The sequence below is a fragment of the Canis lupus genome, chromosome 14 (assembly GCF_011100685.1).
Source record: "Canis lupus familiaris isolate Mischka breed German Shepherd chromosome 14, alternate assembly UU_Cfam_GSD_1.0, whole genome shotgun sequence".
NCBI lineage: Eukaryota > Metazoa > Chordata > Mammalia > Carnivora > Canidae > Canis > Canis lupus.
The window spans coordinates 14,237,204-14,257,427 of NC_049235.1; the positions used below are offsets into that span (position 1 = coordinate 14,237,204).

The window sequence follows — 20,224 nt, forward strand, 5'->3', positions numbered from 1 at the left end:
CACTAGCCCCCTCAGCTGTCTGCCTCTCACACAGCCCTTTCATCTTCTGGTCTCTACCTTGGCACTTAGTTTCCTTGCTGTCAGCTCAGTGTGCTGTGGAAAGAAGTAGTTATAGGTAGTCAAAGTACTGTTTTAACGTGAGAAAAACAGAAGTCATTGACAAGGTTTGTATGTTTATTAGATTAAAAAAACCTTGGGGGTGAATACATATAGCTGCATTTCTTGTATTTATAATATTTTAGGCACAGAATCATCCGGATGAATACTGAAAGAGTAACACTCAGCTGAGCAAAAAAGCAAAGTCTAGCTGGGATAAGTACAAGTTTTAGTTCATGTTGCCTCTCATGGGCTGATGGTACCACCTAGAACATCATGCTGAAATGGGAGTCTCACCTCCACTTTGGCTCTACGAGAGTGCAGGCTATGATTAATTATGTACGACTGCTGTGGTGCAAATCTACGCCAGCTGTCCTCAAGGAAGTGCCTGGCTTCCTGTAGCCACATTCAGTGCCTGAAAGGCACTTCCTGTAGGCACATTCAGTGCCTGAAAAGGGTTACATACAGGTACTTTACCTCTTGCAACACAGTACTAAAAGCACATATCTCCAAATGAAAGCTAAAGCTTAAGCTGGCAGTTTTTGAGGAACTTAATCTCCAAATAACTGAACTAGTCCAGCTTGGGTTCACAGCTTGACCATGCTCCAGCTAGCTGTTTTAAGAGTAGACCAAGAAAGTTTTAAGAATTAGGCAAGGCTGCACTAAAAGTTTATAATGAATGGAACACAGAACCCAACATAAATAATGCAACCCAAGATTCATTTGTAATGAAGACTTTGGCTGTAATTAAAGGGGATGGATATGTTAAATTTGTCAAGAGGAAGGAAACAATTTCTAAGTGCAGGGACATCCTGAAGACTAGGCTCTGTGCTTTCAGAAAGAAACTGTGAAAGCAGAAATGGAGGAGATAAGGAGCCTTGCTATGAAGTACCAATAATTAAAACTGAGTATTTCCAGAGACACAGTTTTGTTGATGCTTCAGCATTTATCCAAAAAGCAAATCCAGAACCAAGACTGACACAGCATACCTTAGGACTTACCTAACCAGTAGGATGGTTCAAATATGGTCCATAATCATGAGCTAGCAAGGGCCTTCCTCCTTACCACATTAGGGTGACCCAGGAGGTCACCATTTCCTCAAACTATCCCTTCTTTATGGGACTCCAGTGAGACTAAAACCAACTCTGAGGGTGAATTCCCTCCCTCCTGGTCCTCTGAGCCCTCTCTGGCCCATTTCTGAACAGCTCTGGCTCATGCCAAGCTGTGTATGTAAAATGAAACCTAGAGTCACCAGATAACATAAAGCAGGCTGCATCACGGTCTGATATGCAAGCCCCAGTGTGACTATTTGATGTGGATGCATAAGCTAAGATTGTATAAATATTTATAAAATTAATGTATTGTAGCAATATTTGAAAAAAACATAACCAAGTGAAATAAGGCTGAAGATGCTTAGGAATATTTTATTTTTTCATTGGTTGACAACTAACTGATCATCTGAATGATAACTCTCACACTATGCCCTGAAGTAAGACACATACTCTGCTGGCAGGGAGAAAACAGGTGAATTTCACGGTTTCATGTGCTATGCTCTCTTGCAGAAAAGAGCAAACCAGGCCAGTTTTAAAATTTAAGAAACAGAAATACTATTGTTATACCAACACACTTTTTCATGTTCAGAACTACCCCCATGGAGTATTAACTTCCTTTTCAAAGGTGGGGAAGCTAAGAGTATCTGAGATGACAAAAATCACATATTCAGGAAGAGGCACAGCCAGCGTGAGAATCCAGATCTTATTTAAAAGCACATGATTTAAAAATTAAAAGAAAAAAAAAAAAGTCTTCCACTACAAGAGTAATACTTATCAGATGAAGAGTCATGGGAAGGAAGAAAATCGGTTCCTGACCCTGACTCCCAGGGGTAGCAGCACCAACATTGTGGTCCTCTCTGTCTGGTCCTTTTGCCATGTACAGTTTTTAAAGTGACTGTGAACACACTTAAAAGATTATTATCTTCTGATTTTAAAAGGAAAGTGCACACATTATAGAAAACTTGCAAAGTACTGAAATCTATAAAAGAAATTACAGTCACCTGGAATCTCATAAACCAAAAATGACCATAGTTAATATTTTCATATTATTACCTTAGTTTTCTTTCTATCAGTTTTCTTTTTTTATACAGTTAAGTTCATAATTTATAAGACTTTTAAGTAGAGCTAACAAAGGTCTAGGTGGTTGACGACAACAAACTTGGTGACAGATCATATTTGCCATTCAACTGATGCAGGTTTTCAAGAGAAAATAATCATTTCTGCTCCCTGTCCAATCATGAGGCCATCAAAAATGTGTAAGCCTTAAAAAGCTGGTGCTAAGTTCCCACTCAAGTGAACCCTATTAATTACCATGGGTTTTTGTTTCTGTTTGCATCCAAGTGAGAATAAATTATAAGAATACTCCATACATAAAGCTTTTACTACCATGTAAAAGCTCCTCTAGGAAAGACAAGAGCTGTGGTCTAATGAAAAGGTTTTTAAGAATCTTACAGTGAAAAATTTGGGCTAGTGATTTAAACATTTTGTACACCAAAATTTACATAAAAGGTTTAGTGAGAAAATAAAGCATCACTGACAATGGCTTTAGGAAATTATAAATGGGGTAAGAGACCTGATTTTATATTCGTAAAATTCCAACGAATTTATTATCAACACTAAAAACTTTGATTGTACATAAAGTAATAAATCTTTATGACAGCTAATAAGGAAAAGCAGCGCTGCAAGTTTACACACAGTGGCTGAAGGCAAAGAGTAAGAGCAAGAGAGAACTCCAATCGGAATGCTGTTGGTTGGTTGTGTTCATACGGCTTCTTGGTTTAAACGCTCATGACACACTGGATGAACTGAAAGAGAAAAATCCACATGATCCTGCAAACATTGCAACAAGTAATAGCTGATTTTTAGACTGCTTACATTTTATTTTTCTAATTTGAATTAAGGATTGAGAAAGATCCCGCTCTAAAATAAGAGTATATGGATGGAAGGGTTCATTTTGTAGGGGAAGCAGTCTAGTATAAAATCCAGTGGATATCTCTTCTTACAGAGAGCAGATTTTACTTCAATGGATAAAGAATTATTTAAATTCGTTATCCCAGACTCTACAAATGGCCATGGTAAAAGGTTCCTTTCTTTTTTTTTTTTTTTTTTTTTTTTGGTAAAAGGTTCCTACTCAGAAATAACAGATGATACTGTTCCATCACACGGATGCCTCCAAACTACAGTGTGATCCCACCACTCACAGAGCACCTTCAACAGTTTACTCCCTTAAAATCTGCTTCGCTAAAATAAATCCTAGTTTGCAACTTTATATATGACCAGAGACAGAATATGGGACCTTTCCTCAGCAATTCAGAAACCCGGGTTTAGAAACATCAATATTCACTGTGAAATGTCTGCTTCACTATAAACACCAATAGGCTCTATTTTCTACCAATTTTTTCATTCTTCTGACGCCAGGGAGGCACTATGTACTGCTAATGCCTGCAGCACTGCTACAAAGCCAAGCTGACTATTCCTTTCAGGGAAGGGGGAACCCAGGATCAAGATATTTAAAATCTCTTAGGGGGCCCGTTGGAGGCACTTTCCACTCCATAGGCTGCCTCTCCATCTCTGGAAACAGTGACAGGGCCATCACCTGAGAAACTAATGCACAATAATGAAAACGCCTTCAAGCAGAAGGAATAAACAAATTTACACACAAATCTTTTTAAATTATCAGAACTGTGGCAGCTGCCAAACTGAAAATGTCATCCTTGCAGTTTGTAATCATTATCACAGTGATTTCCATTCTGAAAGTGAGTTTTTTACATCCAAGGCTGAGCAAAAATAGAAACACTATGAAACATTTCCCTAGCTTTGTTATGTATATCCAACTAATGTCATCCAAGATGGCATGTGACTGCATTCCCACTGAGTCTTTGGCATTGTCCTACCTCCTCCAGTGTGGTTAGTAAATGCATTGTTTTAAACAAATGAAATCTGTGCCTTATGTCCTCAATGAACAACACAGGTGTGTTAAGTACAGTTTTGAGCTGTTAAATTTACTTCTCGGTGACAGAGATACTTGTTCAATGAAGGCAGAAACAGACACAACATCTGAATGGTGTTTTCCAAGGACATTTCTGATTGACATCTCCCAATAGCCCAAAGAAGGAGGTATTATTACTTTCTCTCCTCAAATATTCTCAGAGCAATGATGAAACCTATCTCTGTGACCCAGCCAGTAAATGGGACCAGCTGGGCTCCGAACCAAGTCTTTTAATGAAAGTCAAAGTGAACTATATGAGTAAGACTAGTAATAAATGAAATTAATAAATTCTGAATGGTAACTCCTAATCATTTAATCCTTGATTACTCAGCATCCTTAAGATGCTCTTCATGGCTAACTTCAAAACGGATGCCCAACTGGCGTACATCTTATTCATCTTTACAGTTCCGAATTTAGTGAGACTTACATCATCATATGGGAAATTCACAACACCTTGCTGAGCAGTATCCCGTCTTCGAAAGCTGTCTATAAAACACCACAGTAAAATCTATGGTTATTTTTAAACATCTGACATCACAACAGTAAATTATTTTGGCATTGGGTTCAAACTGCAGTAGTATTTGAGTTGTAAAATCAGCCAACATAAACAAAAGCCCACAGTAAAGAAGCCAACTATAATAACGTGGATAGATTTAATATACAACAGAGTAATACAGTGCAGAAATAACAGATGATACTGTTCCATCACACAGATGCCTCCAAACTACAAACTTCTTAATAACACAGATAGTGTTTAGGAAAATGGATGGATGGAGTTCCTAATATGGCAAATGGGCTATAAAAAATATTCCACCCCTCTGAGCTCTGTGCTATTGAAAAGGATTTACTTTAATTAAAAAAAAAACAAAAACAAAAAACCTGGCCTCATACTTTTGTTAGGATGCAAAAGAAATTACAAACCCAGGTATTAAAGAGAGTAAAGACTGGGGTGCCTGGGTGGCTCAGTCAATTAAGTATCTGATTTTTGATCTCAGCTCAGGTATTGATCTCAGGGTCCTAAGTTCAAGCCTCGAAAAAAAAAGAGAGAAACTAAAGAGAGGAATGGAACAAGAAAAATAGAAAAATATACAGAAAAAAGAAAAAGAACAAAGGAAATAGAAAGTAGAGATTACTGATACAACCTCATCTAAGCAGTCCATACATTTGAAACAGATGACCACAGCTTTAAACTACTTTCCAACAGAAGGAATTAGGAGAGAGAGCTAATGAGTAATTTCACTCTCTTCAAATATTTTATATTCTAGGGAGGAATCACAGAGTACCGCTCATATGCTGATAAAAAAATGCACAAATTAGCTGATCATGTTTTGGAACATTTTTGTGAAATTCAGTTAAGATTTTTTTTTAAGGATTTTATTTATTTATTCATGAGGGACAGAAAGAGGCAGAGACATAGGCAGAGGGAGAAGCAGGCTCCACGCAAGGAGCCTGATATGGGACTTGATCCCGGGTCTCGGGAATCACGCCCTGAGCTAAAGGCAGATGCTCAATCACTGAGCCACCCAGGAGTCCCTAGTTAAGATTATTTTAAAAGCAGTTTACCACTAATCTGAAAGGATTTCTGAAAAAAAAAAAAAAAAAAAAAGTTATTCTGCTAGACACGTTTACTAGCAGTGTTTAAAAAGCCACTGAGGTTAGGGGGGAGAAAAGATTGTGGGCAACAGAAGTTCAGAAACACTTTACAAACACCCTGGTGAACACCACCTCAAAGAACACACCTGTCAGGGCTCGCAGTTTGACACAGCAGGCGATGTAGTCATCAAAGGTGATCTTGCCATTGGTGCTGTATCGTTTTGCAATTGAATTCACAGCCTGGGGACTCAAACGAAAACCTGAGGAATGAAAAAAGGTAAAGTGTAAGAAAAAGATCATTAAAAGTCATCACAATTTTTTCAGTCTGGGAGTACTCATTTTTAACTATGAATATACACTAGGAATTACATATGTATTATGTACTTCATTATGAACATATACTACTTCTAGAAAACAGAAACTGCCTTTTTTTTATAAATTTATTTTTTATTGGTGTTCAATTTGCCAACATATAGAATAATACCCAGTGCTCATCCAAGTGCCCCCCCTCAGTGCCCATCACCCAGTCACCCCCACGCCCCGCCCACCTCCCTTTCTACCACCCCTAGTTCATTTCCCAGAGTTAGGAGTCCGTAACACTTGGTTTTGGAAATGAAAGGAGAATGATGTCTGCGGTGGCTGGAGTCAGCCATACACACCCATTGTGGTCAAGGCCTTCTGCAGTTCTTGAGGATCCACTGTTCCACTCTGATCACTGTCAAAACTGATGAAGTGTTGTCTCCAGCCATTCAGCACAGCCCAGAGTTCTTTAAATTCATTGAAACCCATTGTGCCTGACATATCTCTCTGAACCGTAATTAAGGATTAGAGCACCTTTATTTGGCAACATTTTCTAATGATTAAGCCAAAGCTCAAGGGTAAGGGAGTTTAACATTCTTTCTGCTAAAAAGGTTAAAAATGTTACAAGTCCCTCTTGATGTGATACAATGAAAGGATACTCTAACCATATAATGAAAAGAGCCTATGGTGAAAAACCTCAGAGTACAGATCACCTGTGAGATGTGATTACAAGGGAGTAAAGTGGGCACTGTGGGCCACACGTGGAAAGGGATCTCGTTACCGGAACCCGACTGCACTTTCTGAGTGCCCTCGGCACTGCTGCTGGGGTCCAGGCACTCCCCTGGCAGGCCCTTCCAGACCTGGGGCTTTCACTTTTGGAAAATGAGGTGGGATGGAAGGCACTGCAGGATCAGTACAGGCTAAGCTGAGTCTAATAACTGTGATGTGAGAAATTCCACAGTGTGAAGGTCAGGTGTGAATCACGTGGGGCAAACAACGATAAAGCAACGATAAACCCTGATTTCACCCTGATTTCTATACTTGTTCTCTTCTGATGCTTCCTTGAATTCCTGAATAACCAACACTATATCTACTAAACTCCCTTCCCTTTTTGCACCAAATTACATGTTAAAAGTTAATGATTTCAAGAACTTTGTGGTCTTTTGTTACCTTATATTTACTGGGTATTAATTCTTAGATGAATTCTTTTAGGAGAAAATTTTTGGGGGAGGGGTGGTCAGGAAAAAACCTTCCAGCAGCAATCAAAGGATACATCCAGCATTGAAACCATAAGCCGACAAGTCTCCAGGTTAAAAGCTGTTAAATCAAAGAAAGTACATACATATTAATACAGTTTCAAAAATTCACATTACATTGCATACATTGAAATTAATTAGGAAAGTGACTATTTATGTACTCTTACTTTTATATACTACTTAATTTATGTAGAACTAAAGTACATGGAGCTTTGAAGGAGATTTTTTTCCAGGTAGTGGGGATTCCTTGTAGAACCTAAATTTGAGAGGTGCCTGGGTGGCTCAGTCAGTTGGGCGTTTGACTTCAGCTCAGGTCATAGTCCTGGAGTTCTGGGGTTGAGCTCCATGTCGGTCTCCCTGCTCAGTGGGGAGTCTGCTTCTCCCTCTGCCCCTCACCCACTCTCATGCTCTTTCTCTCAAATAAAATCTTAAAAACAAAAAAATGAACACAAACTTGATTTTAACAACTTTAATAGAAATCTTTTTAAAAAGTATTGCACTATACTCTTAATATTTTTAGGTATGATAATGGTTTTGAAATTGAGAGGAGAATGTCCTTATCTTTTAGAAAAGTAAACACTTAAGTTATTTCTAGGTGAAATGAATGTTGTAAGATATATGGAATTTACTTCAAAAGAAAATGGACAGAATTACAGATGAACTAAGTAGCAATGGCAACACATTGATAATTACTGAAACTGGGTGACAGGTGCACACAAGTTCACTGCATCATTACCTCTGTTCTTGGATAGGTGTAACACTTTCTATGTAATCATCTTTTTAAAGGTCTATAATCTTCATGCCTTTGAAACTATAATATAGTGAGCTCAATTCACCACGATGAGTAGGAAGAGAGGGTTGCTTTGTTCCTATACCTAACGGACTATAAACAGCTGATTTTGCTAATTCTATTTCATTAGTTTCTTTCCTTCCCCTTTAATGTCACACACTGAATGGTAACCTCCTACCTGAAATAGCCTATGACCTGGTTTCATATACAGTAAGTTTATATATGGAACTGGTAACTATGCTTGCCAGGTCTGTGTTTAGTTAAGAGCATTGTAGAGTAAGATACAATGACCCATTCAGGGATGGCCACTCTTCAGAAGCCTCTTGAGTTTACATACAGCTAGAGCATATTCTGAGGGCATTTCTATACCTCACTTAGAAAACCAAACTAGAATTTACCTGTTGGTTAATGGGCCTACTGATGAACTACCTAAGCATTAGCAGGTTACGAATTAAGAATTCCTTGTACCTTACATTGTGTTCATGGATATCAATGACTGGAAAACATAGGCACAAGGAATGTAAGGCTAGAAGGCAAAAGTGACAGGGTCACATGGGCAAAGCTGGCATAAACTCTGCAAGTGTATTGAGAGGCACACAGAAATAACATTTTTACAGCTCTTACTAGCTTTGTTTTTATCTCCAAGCAAACTGAATTTAAAACATATGTGAGCTAATTCTTCGTACTGTAATGTCTCCAAACAGTTCAAATTGTTTCCCACTTTTAACAGATTCCTATGTTTGGTATATCCTGGAACTTGAAATAAAAGGTGGGGGACTATTCCTACTTTGGCCCTTCAGACTCCATCCAATCCACAGATACAGCTCTTGAGATGACTGGAAGCAACACTTTCCCACACTTTTGAGAAAGAGCTGGTTGATTCTTCATTCTGGCTTTTCAGTTGTGTGGAGGTATGAAGTCTCTCTAAGCTAGGGGGGAGAACTCTAGATGAGTATCAGAATCACCCAGAAGGTTTAAAAGATCCTGCTATCGGGGCTGAACCACAGAATAATTTTTCAGCTCTACTGAGATGTCGTTGACAAATAACATTCGGTAAATTTAAGGTATACAATATAAAGATCTGACATATGTATATCCTGCAAAATGATAACTACAATTAGATAAGTTAACATATCCATCACCTCACATGATTAACTTTTTCATATGTGTGATGAAAACTTTTAAGATCGACTCTCTTAGCTACTTTCAAGTATACAAAACAGTATTAGGTATAGTCCTCATCTACACAGAACAATTAAATCAGAATACCTGAGCATGGAACTCAAGCATGACTATTTTTTTTTTGAAGTTTCCCAAAGATTCCAGTGAATAGCCAAGGTTGAGGCCACTGTTACTCTGAGTGTGATCCCTGGGCCAACCACATTAATATCATCTGGGAGCTTTCAAAACTACAGAATCTCAGCCTTTAACCTACACCAACAAAATCAGAATCTATATTTTAATACTATCCCCAGGTGATTTATATTCACATAAAAACAGCTGGTCGGTCTGGACCATCATCATCCGGAAACTTGTTAGTGATGCAAATTCTCAGGTCTCACCTCAGACCTTCTGAATGAAAAATTCTAGGACAGAGCTCAGCAATCCAGTGATGCTGAGGCAGCTAAAGTTTAAGAACCAGTGCTCGAGAAGGCCTGACAGTCATGACACAGACACACCTGTGTTTGACTTAAATCAAGGGTTTTGAGGGGCCATGAAGCAAACACCTTCCCTCTATCCCAGTGCTATGAATGTCACCACCATCTACTTAGTCACAGGAGCCAGAAACCTGGGAGTGTCCCCAATTCCTTGTCCACTGATATTCAATCACCTTCTTTTTTTTTTTTATAATTTTTATTTATTTATGATAGTCATACAGAGAGAGAGAGAGAGGCAGAGACATAGGCAGAGGGAGAAGCAGGCTCCATGCACCGGGAGCCCGACGTGGGATTCGATCCCGGGTATCCAGGATCGCGCCCTGGGCCAAAGGCAGGCGCTAAACCGCTGCGCCACCCAGGGATCCCTCAATCACCTTCTAAATGGCTTTAGGACCCATCCACTTCCAGCCCACAGTCATTTCCTTGGTTTAGTTAGTATTTCTGTCACCTGTAGGATTCTAATGGCCACTTAACAGGTATCCCTGATTCTCCACGTTTCCCATATCCATGCCCCCCCAATTTGGTTGGTCTTTATCCTATATCCAGGATAGTATGTGCTTTTCTATATAAGATGTCCCAGTACAGATGTTCCACTGCTGTTAGCATGAAGTACAAGCACCCAAGTGGCATATGAAGTCACACCTGTATTTTCCCAATCCAGCTAGTTTCCTGGCTCTTCATTTAACCTCCATATTCTATCTTCACGGTGAATTTCTCTCAGTTCCTTGACTGCACAAGCACATGCTCTCTCTCCTGAGTCTTTAGTATATGCTGCTCTATTTGCCCGGAACACAACTGCCCTGCCCTATCCCACTTGCTTCTAGGTCTGCCTCATTTCTACTTGACTTTCATTTCTCCTCAGTTTAAGTATCGATTCTGCAAAGAAAACCTTCCTGACCACTTTCTGGGTTGTATGCCTACGTGATCCCACAGCCTCTATATTTCACTTATCCCAGCGCCTTCCACAATGTCCCACAGGCACTGTTTGTGGGTGCATATCCTTGCCGCTTGCACATGGTGGGCATCCATTAAAATGTGCTGGTGATATGACTGAATGGAACTTCTCATCCCTATGTCGAAAGCTGTTACTCCTCTCAACCAGTCTAAGGATAGTTGGGGTTTGGTTTTTTTAAGGATAGGTTTTTTTTTTTTTTTTTTTTTTTAAATAAAATCTAATTTTTACCAATACTTAAAAGTAATGTATAATCCCTGAAGACAAATCATAGTCAAAATACCAGTAAGGGTAGAGGGCTATGCTTTTTCCCATTTTAGACAATCTTCCATACTTGTTAATTCAATAAATGCCTACTAGGTACTCATTATGTGCAGGGCCCAGGATACCAAGAATACTGGAAATACAAATGCAAAACTGGATTCTGCTCTAGCTGATGGTCTAAGGAAAAGAGAAGTCATGTGTGCATACAACTCTAATCAAGGCAGAGAATGGGGAACCATAATGGAGACACCAAGCAGTACCAGAAGTATTGAGAAGTGAAAGGTTCCTTCCTAGTAAGAAAGACTTCACAGACGAAGGAGCATTTAAGTCAAGCCTTGAATGATAGGAAAGATGGGGGACATCTGGTGACAGCCAAGTAGAGCTAGGGACCAGAATAACCAAAGAGAAGCAGGACAGTCCGGGTCAAGCAAAGGGAATGGGAGTATGTATGTTTGATGAGGCTGCAGTAGAAGATCTTGAATTCCTACTAAGCTGTTTAGCTTTTGCTTTATAGGCACTAGGGAGCTACTGAAGAATTTTAGGGGAAGAGAGTGACAGGTTACAGTTTTATGTCAGGAAGCCCAGAAAACTGGTCATCTTTTGTTAGAAGGATTTAAAAGAGGGAATGAGATGTGCAGTGAACAAAAGTGAATGAAGAGAAAATTCACATTTTCAGACAGTTCTAATGAACTAGAACACTGATGTCTAACAAGTTTGGAAGGGGAAAATTCTGACTCAATTTTAATTTCAATTTTTCCCCAGAAATAGCTTGTATTAATGCTAATTATATTTTAAATAATTTCAAAGGAACCTTAGCTATAATTTTACTTTACTCTCTCCCTTCTCCTGTTCATTCTACTAGAATGCTTCAGACATCTTTTCTTCCAGTAGAAATCCACAATGTAATGGACCTAGCAGGAAAACCCTACCTTCAGTTGTTTCTCTCAACTTTACCACAGAGTAACAACTACACTTAAGGGAAAAAAAGAAGCTGAATTACTAGCTTATAGACTAGAGCAACTTCTCTTATCAACTCCACCTCTGGTACGACTGCTTCTTTTAAACTGGAGAAGATGCTTGTAAGTACTGGATTGGAATATCCCTCCGCACTGCTCCCCCACCATGTGTGTTCTTTGGTTTGGAAGCTGGGTTTAAAAAACACCAATGGTGGGACGCCTGTGTGGCTCAACAGTTCAGCATCTGCCTTTGGCTTGGGGCATGATCCCAGAGTCTCAGGATCAAGTCCCACATCAGGCTTCCTGCATGGAGCCTGCTTCTCCCTTTGCCTATGTCTCTGCCTCTCTCTTTCTCTGTGTCTTACATGAATAAACAAAATCTTACACACACACACACACACACACACACACCCCAATGGCTGTATAATTTCTGTATTATAAAATTCTGACACCTCACAAGAAGGATGGTTTTATGGTTCCTTACTGCCTCCACAACCAGATGACAGTAAGCAAATAAATTCAATCATATGGTTCTGATGACTCAGGAAATATCTTCCCCATAACTCAATGATCTAAGGCCATTGCTAAACATGATTTTCTCATATGAAATGTTTCAAAGGACTATTCTCCAAGGACATAAATTCATTTCTTAGTCAGATCTTAAAACCTGCCACACCTCTTCTACCAAAAGGGTACAGAATAATAGTTTATGTTGGGACATAGCTCACTTTCACAAACCCTGCTATTAAACCTTCTTTGTTCACTAGCCCCAACTGCTTGAGGTTAACAATTAATAATTTAAATGTATTTCCTACAACAGGAAAAAAAAATCCCCTATCTAGAAAGTGTTTCTTTTGTAAAGAACCAGATTAAATGAGAAATGTAAAAGGTTCCTCTTTCATATTTCTCCAACTAGGAAATATTAATGGGATCTGAAGTCACATAAAAGAAAGGGTAATTAGATGTGCAAATAGTTTAAAAAGAGAGCCATCTAGTAAATATGCCACGTCGAACAGCTAAAAGATGCCGTTATAAATCTTCAGGTGTGATTTCTAGTTTGAGCATTTTAATACACAGTCTACCAACAGCTAAGGCTTTGATTTGATGTTCTGTCTCAGTTAACCACTGGCAATATCAGCAAGTCAAGACACTATTCTCTACTTTGAGTATTTGTCAAGGTCAAGATCTGATCTGAAAAGAAGCATATGGTATAGTGCATGGGATGATGAGAAGCACCGTTGGGATGCAGCACTTCTGCAATACTTCCTTATCTGCAGCCCTTGACAAAGAGCTCTTTCAAAAGGCAGGAATGTGGTGTAAGCACTGAATTTTAAGGCAGAAGATCTAGTCTTTGAGGAACTGAGGAAGCAAGGTGGAGGAAGACTAGTGCAAAGAGTTTAGAAATAAGGAAGGGCACTTCCAACTTAGCCCACACACATTCTCTGAGGTGAAATGAGAAATGAAGACAGACCTGGGGGATGTCATGGCAAGGATTCATGTTGCCAGCACCATACTCAGGAAATAGGAGTGCAGAAGTGGCTCCCTGGGGATGAGAGTGGGGCTCAGCTACTGTGGGGAAGGTGGACAGGATCAGCCACTCAGAACCAGGAGTGCAGGACATGTCACTCAGGGACCAGCTGTACAGGACCAGCCACCCCAGACCCTAAGTGCCATCAGGCTCAGGACAGAGTCGACTTTTGGCAAATAGTCGTAAATGTTAGTTCCTGTCATTGATGACACCCGACCTGGCGGATTTCATTTCAGCACCCTACCGTGAAAGAGGCCACACAGACTGGCTCATTGCTTTGAATCCAAATCCAAAAGACCCAATCAACTGGCAGGCGGGTAGTGTAGAATGATTAACAACTATTTTCATATATATATACATTTTTTTATTTATATATTTTCATTCATTCATGATAGACATAGAGAGAGAGAGAGGCAGAGACACAGGAGGAGGGAGAAGCAGGCTCCATGCTGGGAGCCCGATGCCGGACTCAATCCCGGGACTCCAGGATTGCGCCCTGGGCCAAAGGCAGGCGCTAAATTGCTGAGCCACCCAGGGATCCCAACAACTATTTTCAAATTAACATTTTGTAATGAACAACCAAAATTAGCTTTGGAAAGTCCAATTTTTGCTAAGTCAGAAAAGCCCAGTGTCCTTGAAGGCTATCATCATAAGTAACAGTTAAAATATGAAACACGAGAGTACTTCTAGAGAAACTTTGGGACTGTCAACTCACGTTTGTATCCTCCAGCAATGCCTGACTGTGTCAGGCATCTCTGCAATTCATCAGCATCTATTTGCCCATCCTTTTGAAAAAAATAAATAAATAAAATAGGAAGAGGAATTACAATAGTGATCGGTACCTTTTAGTTCTTTGTTCACTTTCACAGTGTATTATTTCAGCAATAATGATAAAGAAAATGAGCATTTTCATGCATGACACTTTAAAAAATACCTTCCAAAAACAGGCATTCCTTTCTCCATTCCACTTTCAAAAATAATTTAATGATGAAAGAAAAACAAATTAAGTTCTCTTCCACAAATGCATAATTAGGGACACAAACAAAAAATGCATTTCTTGATACCTAAATAAAGTCAGCATTCAATTTCAGACTCTATTTTATTTTTTTATTTTTTTTTCAGACTCTATTTTAAATAATTATTACATAAGAATTTACAAAGTCAGAAAGCTGCTCACATCTATACTTTAGTATTACCAGTATCTTTTCATTATTTCCTCTAAATGCCTCAATTAGATTTGGCATTAAATTTTCAGGTACAAGATTCCTTTTTTAAATAAAACACTGAGGGGAATTCAGTTTCTTCCACTGATGCCTAGTATTTCTAAATGTATGAATAAAACTCGTCTCTGTCTTGAACTACTTTTCTTTTAGCCTCAACAGGGAAACTGCCCATTAAGCACTTAAAATTATTTATATAGTTGCTTAAAAGTCTTATTCCTCTTTCTAGCTTTTGGGGGTTGGTAGGAGTGGAGAACAGGGCACACACCTGATATCCGTAAATAAAATGCTTGGATGAAACAAAGAGAAGCCTTCCTGATCACCTAGGCTTCTGATGAGGCATAATGGTTTTCCAGAATCACAATTTCATCTGGAAGATAAAGGTTCCTGGTGCCTATTGGTGGGCTGATCAAGTTCAGAAATAGACAGATGTTACTTTTAGGGATTTAAAAAATAAAATACCCCAAGCCTCAAGTCCAGGCATATCGTAGATTCTAACCAAGGAGCAGGAACAATAATGTGAAAGACAATGGATATGCTGCTGTAGGCCAGGGCCGCTGCAAGGTAAGCAGGTGGGGTCATTTACAGGACTGGAAGGATAGGCAATCTAAGAACTCAAGTCTTGAGCTTTGCCCTGTCTTGTGGTTTCAAAGATACAGATCACTAACAGATTAAGCAGATACTTCAAGGGAAGCTCTTTCAGTTTTAGACACAATTTTCCACTCAATTTCTTCAACTATATTTCTCAGAATGCTGTTCTGAAAGGCGGCCTTGGGTTTTTATCCCATAACATTTGATAGCATCTTCACATGAAGATTATGTTATTTCTTGTTTTTGATCAAAACAAAGCAAAATCGAATTTCTAAGACTAAACATCCCTTCTGGACATGTCTGGGTTATACCAGCGGTGTATTTACTGTACACAGTGTCCTGGTGAGCAAGGGATGTGTCCTCCCTCAACGTACACCACCCCGTCCTACAGCTCAACCAAGAGAAGTGAAAGGTCTCCAGGAGCTAACACTTGGGTCTCTCTCGGTCAACAGGCCACAACACCTTTTAAGGACATGGAAGAGCTGACCTAGAATAGGCATCAGCCTTAAAGAGAAACCAAACTGCTCACAAGATTAACTTCCTCACAGTAAGGCAGTAATAACTTTCTTATTTTGAAGCTGGTAGTCTAACACAAGAACCTATTTCTTAGGGGGTAACTGATTAACAATCGAATTCAACCCAAAAAAGTGTTCATTAGAATCTGACTTCATAATTACCGGTATGTGTCTTCAAGTTGTACAAACAAGGGCTTGTGGTCGTCAGATCTAGAATTTCTCCTCTGGAAACCACCATGGACCCTGACAATTCATAGTCCTAATAACATCTTTCTACTTCACAGATCTTCACAATATATTTATAACCCCCTATTCCTGTTTAATCTGACCCTAATTCAATCACATGTTTAGTTTGAATTGAACTAACATAAATACAGGCAACACTTTGTCCTATTTGTTCTGAATATTCACAAATAAGTAACTATCCATTTCCTTCTCTCTTTTTCTCTTTTACAGAAGCAAAGGGATTCTTTTCCAGAGGAAAGTTCTTTTTTCCATCCCACTCTAACCATGGCTAATACAGAGGCAGACTCTGACAATTCTTGAATATTAAGGGGAAAAGCTAACCTGTCCAGCTACGGCAGCAAAGTAACCATAGAGCGGATCCTGAGTTTGTCCGGGAAACGTAGGTCCTCCGGGGGCCCCTCCATACTGTAAAACAATAAGCACAACAGCATCATTCCGCTGAATCCAGTTTTATTCTTTCACCACTGAATGCTTTTGTGCAAAGGCAGGCAACTGCCCGCCCTCCGCAGGGATGGTTCGCCTCCCCAGCACCGGGCACGCTTTAGCTGCAATCATTCCACCCCTTCTCTCCGTTCTCACCGCATCAGGATTCAAACGCCGGCAGCTTGGACCACGGTGAGTCGTGCAGATCGTGCCAGCCGCCTACGGGAAGCGACTCTAAAGCTCCCCACCGGCCTGCAGGTTACCGAGGAAACGCAACCGCGACGAGCAACTTAAGAGCGGGGCGCGAAGTGTTCTCCTTCTACTTTTAGAGCGTTTAAGGGATCTTTCGCGGCGGCCCGGGACAGGTGCACCCCGGCTTCGGGGTCTGGGTTGGGCCGTGGGGCGGACGACGCGCGACCCCGGCGCCGCGAGAGGAGGCCTCCCTCCGCCAGGGCTTTCCCCGACTTTTAAAAAAAATCTCTCACTTGCTTTCAAAGAGGGGAGGTGGCTCTCCGGACCCTTCGAGATTAAAATGGCTGTTTGCTCTCAGGGGAAGAAACCGGGAGGGGGAGGAAGCCGATACCCAAGGCCGCGCATCCCAGGCACCGGGGAGGGGGCGTGGGGGGCTTCCCGGGCCATCACCCCCCACCCCCCACCCCCACCCCCACCCCCGCGCCTCGGCCCCCACGCGGCCGCCCGCAGCGCGAAGAGGCGGGGAGGAGGAGGGGGCCTGAGGATGGGGCCGAGCGGCAAGGGCCTGCGGCGAGGCACCGCCCCGCGGAGCGGCCCAGGGCGGCCTCCCGGCGTCCACGGGGCCCCGGGGCCGCGGCCCGACCGCAAGCGCGCGCGGGCTCCACTTACCCCGCCCGGGTAGTACCCGCCGCCGGCGCCAGGGTGCCCCGGGTACGCCATGGTGCAGACTGCGCCGCCGCCGCGCCGCCGCGCCGCCTCCCTCCCGCCGGGGCCGCCCCCGGAGCGCACCACCCGGGCGGGGGGGGACGCGCGCCCGAGCCGCCCCCGGCCCCGGCCCCGGCCCCGGCCCCGCCCCCCGCCCCCCGCCCCGCGCTGTCCCGGCCCCGCGGGCGCCCGCCCCGCTCTGACTGCCCGGGGCCCGCGGCGCGGCGCTCACCCGCCGCCTTCCTCCCCGCGCCACGAATGGCACGTCCCAACCCAGGGCGGCGCCCCGGGGATTCTCGATTTCGTCCTGCTGCCTCGGTTCTGACGCTCCCGAGCCTTGCGGGCGGCTTCGGCTGTCGGGCCTCCCGGGCTCCCGGGCTCCCGGCGGAGGGCGCTTTTGGGAGGCAGGGGCTGCACGCTGGCCCCAGGGGCCGCTCCTGCACGCCTGGGAGGGAGGGGGGCGTGGAAAGAGCAAAACATGGAAACGCCCTTGGAAAACAGGAAAAAGCTTCAGGAACTGTGTGCGAGAGAGCATTTGGCTTGCGGTTGCACAGTTCACCGCGAGGGCACCCAGTCCGGTCCTGGTTCAGCTGCGGCGACACCCAGGGAGGACAGAGGCCACTCACTGGCAGGGCCTCCCCGCCCAGGCTCTCGGGGAAGGAGGTGTTAGAGTTATCTCGATGATTCAGGCGATACGACCACTCTTCCCAAAAAATTACTCAGCTACTTTTTTATACGAGGAAACTACAGCTAGGAGTGTGCTGGTAAATCGGAAGGTGAGAGGTTAGAACTCTTCCCGGAGGTAGATTCGGAAAATGGTTCTCTGCATACGTTTTCCTTTCTCGCCTGGTTGAACAGTCCGATGTGAGCAATTCAGGTGTCAGATTTTCGTTTGGTTTCGTCTCATGTAATTTCAGTCCTAAAGAATTTTTTTTCCCCCTGAATTTTATCGTTTTAAGAAATGCATTCATAAAAAAAAAAAGAAAAAGAAAGAAATGCATTCATGAGCAACATTCAGGGTATTTGCTATGGCGGTTGCACGGAAAAATTGAGCGTCATCAACATTTAACAAATACTGGATCACCTGCAGAGTGTGGTGATGTGCTTGCTCAGCATGGTAGACGGGGTTCCTCCACTCCAAGTCCCCGGGCTGTGTTCCCACTGGGGTCATTGTTTTTCTCTTCCTTCCAAGTCCCCTTTTTGGATAATCAGACTCCAAAAATGAAACTCCTGAACTGTCAGAACAATTTTTATAATCCCCGTTGTTACATATCAAATAAACTATAGATTACCTTTTTTTTTTTTTTTAAGATTTTATTTATTCATGAGAGACACAGAGAGAGACAGAGACACAGGCAGAGGGAGAAGCAGGCTCCATGCAGGGAGCCCGATGTGGGACTCGATCCCTGGTTTCCAGGATCAGGCCCTGGGCTGAAGGCGGCGCTAAACCCCTGGACCCCTGGGGCTGCACTGGATTAACTGTTTTAGGTTTGATTTAGGAAGTAGGAAGTAGACTATTGTTTTCAAATACCAAAGCGATTATCAAGATAGATTAGACATTTTATGAGTCCTTTGACCTCTGTGGGGTTCTTTTTTTCTATGTATGTATGTATGTAAGAACAACGCACGGGAGATCTGTCTACCCTCTCAACCAATTTTTAAGAGTACGATACAGTATTGTTGACTGCATGCACAGTGTGGTACCGCAGGGTCTCTAAGGTTTTTCATCTTGCCTGACAAAATCTATACCCCTTGAACAGCCACTCCCCATTTCTCCTTCCTCCAGCCCCTAGCAACCAGTATTCTACTTTCTGTTTCTATGAGCTTGATTATTTCAGATACCTCATATGATTACAATAACCAGGTATTTGTCTTTTTGTGATTGGCTTATTTCACTTGGCATAATGTCCTTGAAATTTATCCATGTTGCAGCATATCGCAAGATTTCCTTCATGAATCTGGATAAAATTCCATTGTAAGAGTAGGTCACATTTTTAATCCATTTATCCTTAAACTATTTTTTTTTTTTTTTTTTTATTTACGATAGGCACACAGTGAGAGAGAGAGAGGCAGAGACACAGGCAGAGGGAGAAGCAGGCTCCATGCACCGGGAGCCCGACGTGGGATTCGATCCCGGGTCTCCAGGATCGCGCCCTGGGCCAAAGGCAGGCGCCAAACCGCTGCGCCACCCAGGGATCCCTCCATTTATCCTTAGATGGACATTTGGGTCGCTTTGGCATCTTGGTTATGGTGATTAATGCTCCAATGAACATGGCTGGAGTAAATAGCTCTTTGAGATCTCATTTTCTATTCTTTTGCGTATATGTTCAGAAGTTGGAGTGCTGGATCATATGGTAGTTTTATTTCAAATTTAAATTTAACTTAATTGAGGAACCTTTATACCATTTTCCATGGTGGCTACACAATTTTGCATTTCTACCAGCAAAGTGCTAGAATTCTAATTTTTCCACATACTTACCAACATTTATTGTCTGTTTGGTTTTTTATTTTATTTTTTTGATAATAGTCACCTGGACAGGTGTGAGGTGATATCTCAGTGTGGTTTTGATTTGCATTTCCTGATAATTAAAAACACTGAGCATTTTTTCATATACTTGTTGGCCATTTGTATATCTCCTTTGGAGAATGTTTATTAAATTCTTTAGCCCATTAAATGTTTTCTAATTTTAATTCCAGTATAGTTAAATTAGTTTATATTAATGTTGGGTGTACAATATAGTGTTCAGCAATCTATACATTACTCAGTACTCATCATGATAAGTGTACTCTTAATCTTCTTCACCTATTTCAGCCATCCCCCACCTACCTTCCCTCTGGTAGCCACCAGTAAGACTCTGGTTTGTGGTTTGTCTCTTTTTTTCCTTTGTTCATTTGTTT

At 41.8% G+C, this 20,224-nt stretch overlaps 1 protein-coding gene across 2 annotated transcripts; it reads right to left on the bottom strand.

The window, feature by feature from the left end:
* Window positions 1-160: 160 nt before the first annotated feature.
* SRI (sorcin) lies at window positions 161-17,876 on the bottom strand. Of its 2 annotated transcripts, none has more exons than XM_038556727.1 (8): window positions 17,559-17,876; window positions 16,328-16,411; window positions 14,150-14,219; window positions 7,304-7,347; window positions 6,390-6,537; window positions 5,877-5,990; window positions 4,565-4,623; window positions 161-2,953 (listed from the first exon to the last, which is right to left on the bottom strand). In XM_038556727.1, the coding sequence occupies exons 1-8, from the start codon at window positions 17,859-17,861 to the stop codon at window positions 2,927-2,929; spliced, it is 849 nt and encodes a 282-aa protein (XP_038412655.1). In that variant the 5' UTR covers window positions 17,862-17,876; the 3' UTR covers window positions 161-2,926. The 2 variants fall into 2 exon arrangements, with proteins under 2 accessions (XP_038412655.1, XP_038412656.1); XM_038556728.1 differs by lacking the exon at window positions 17,559-17,876 and adding an exon at window positions 17,291-17,402.
* Between the last annotated feature and the right edge of the window lie 2,348 nt (window positions 17,877-20,224).

Coding starts and splice junctions, on each gene's coding strand:
- SRI (XM_038556727.1), bottom strand. CDS start 17,861: ATGCTCTCTCGCACACAGTTCCTGAAGCTTTTTCCTGTTTTCCAAGGG. Junction 7,348..14,149: donor CATTGCTGGAGGATACAAAC/GTGAGTTGACAG, acceptor TTGATTTAACAG/CTTTTAACCTGGAGACTTGT. Junction 6,538..7,303: donor TTATGGTTTCAATGCTGGAT/GTATCCTTTGAT, acceptor ATTACGGTTCAG/AGAGATATGTCAGGCACAAT.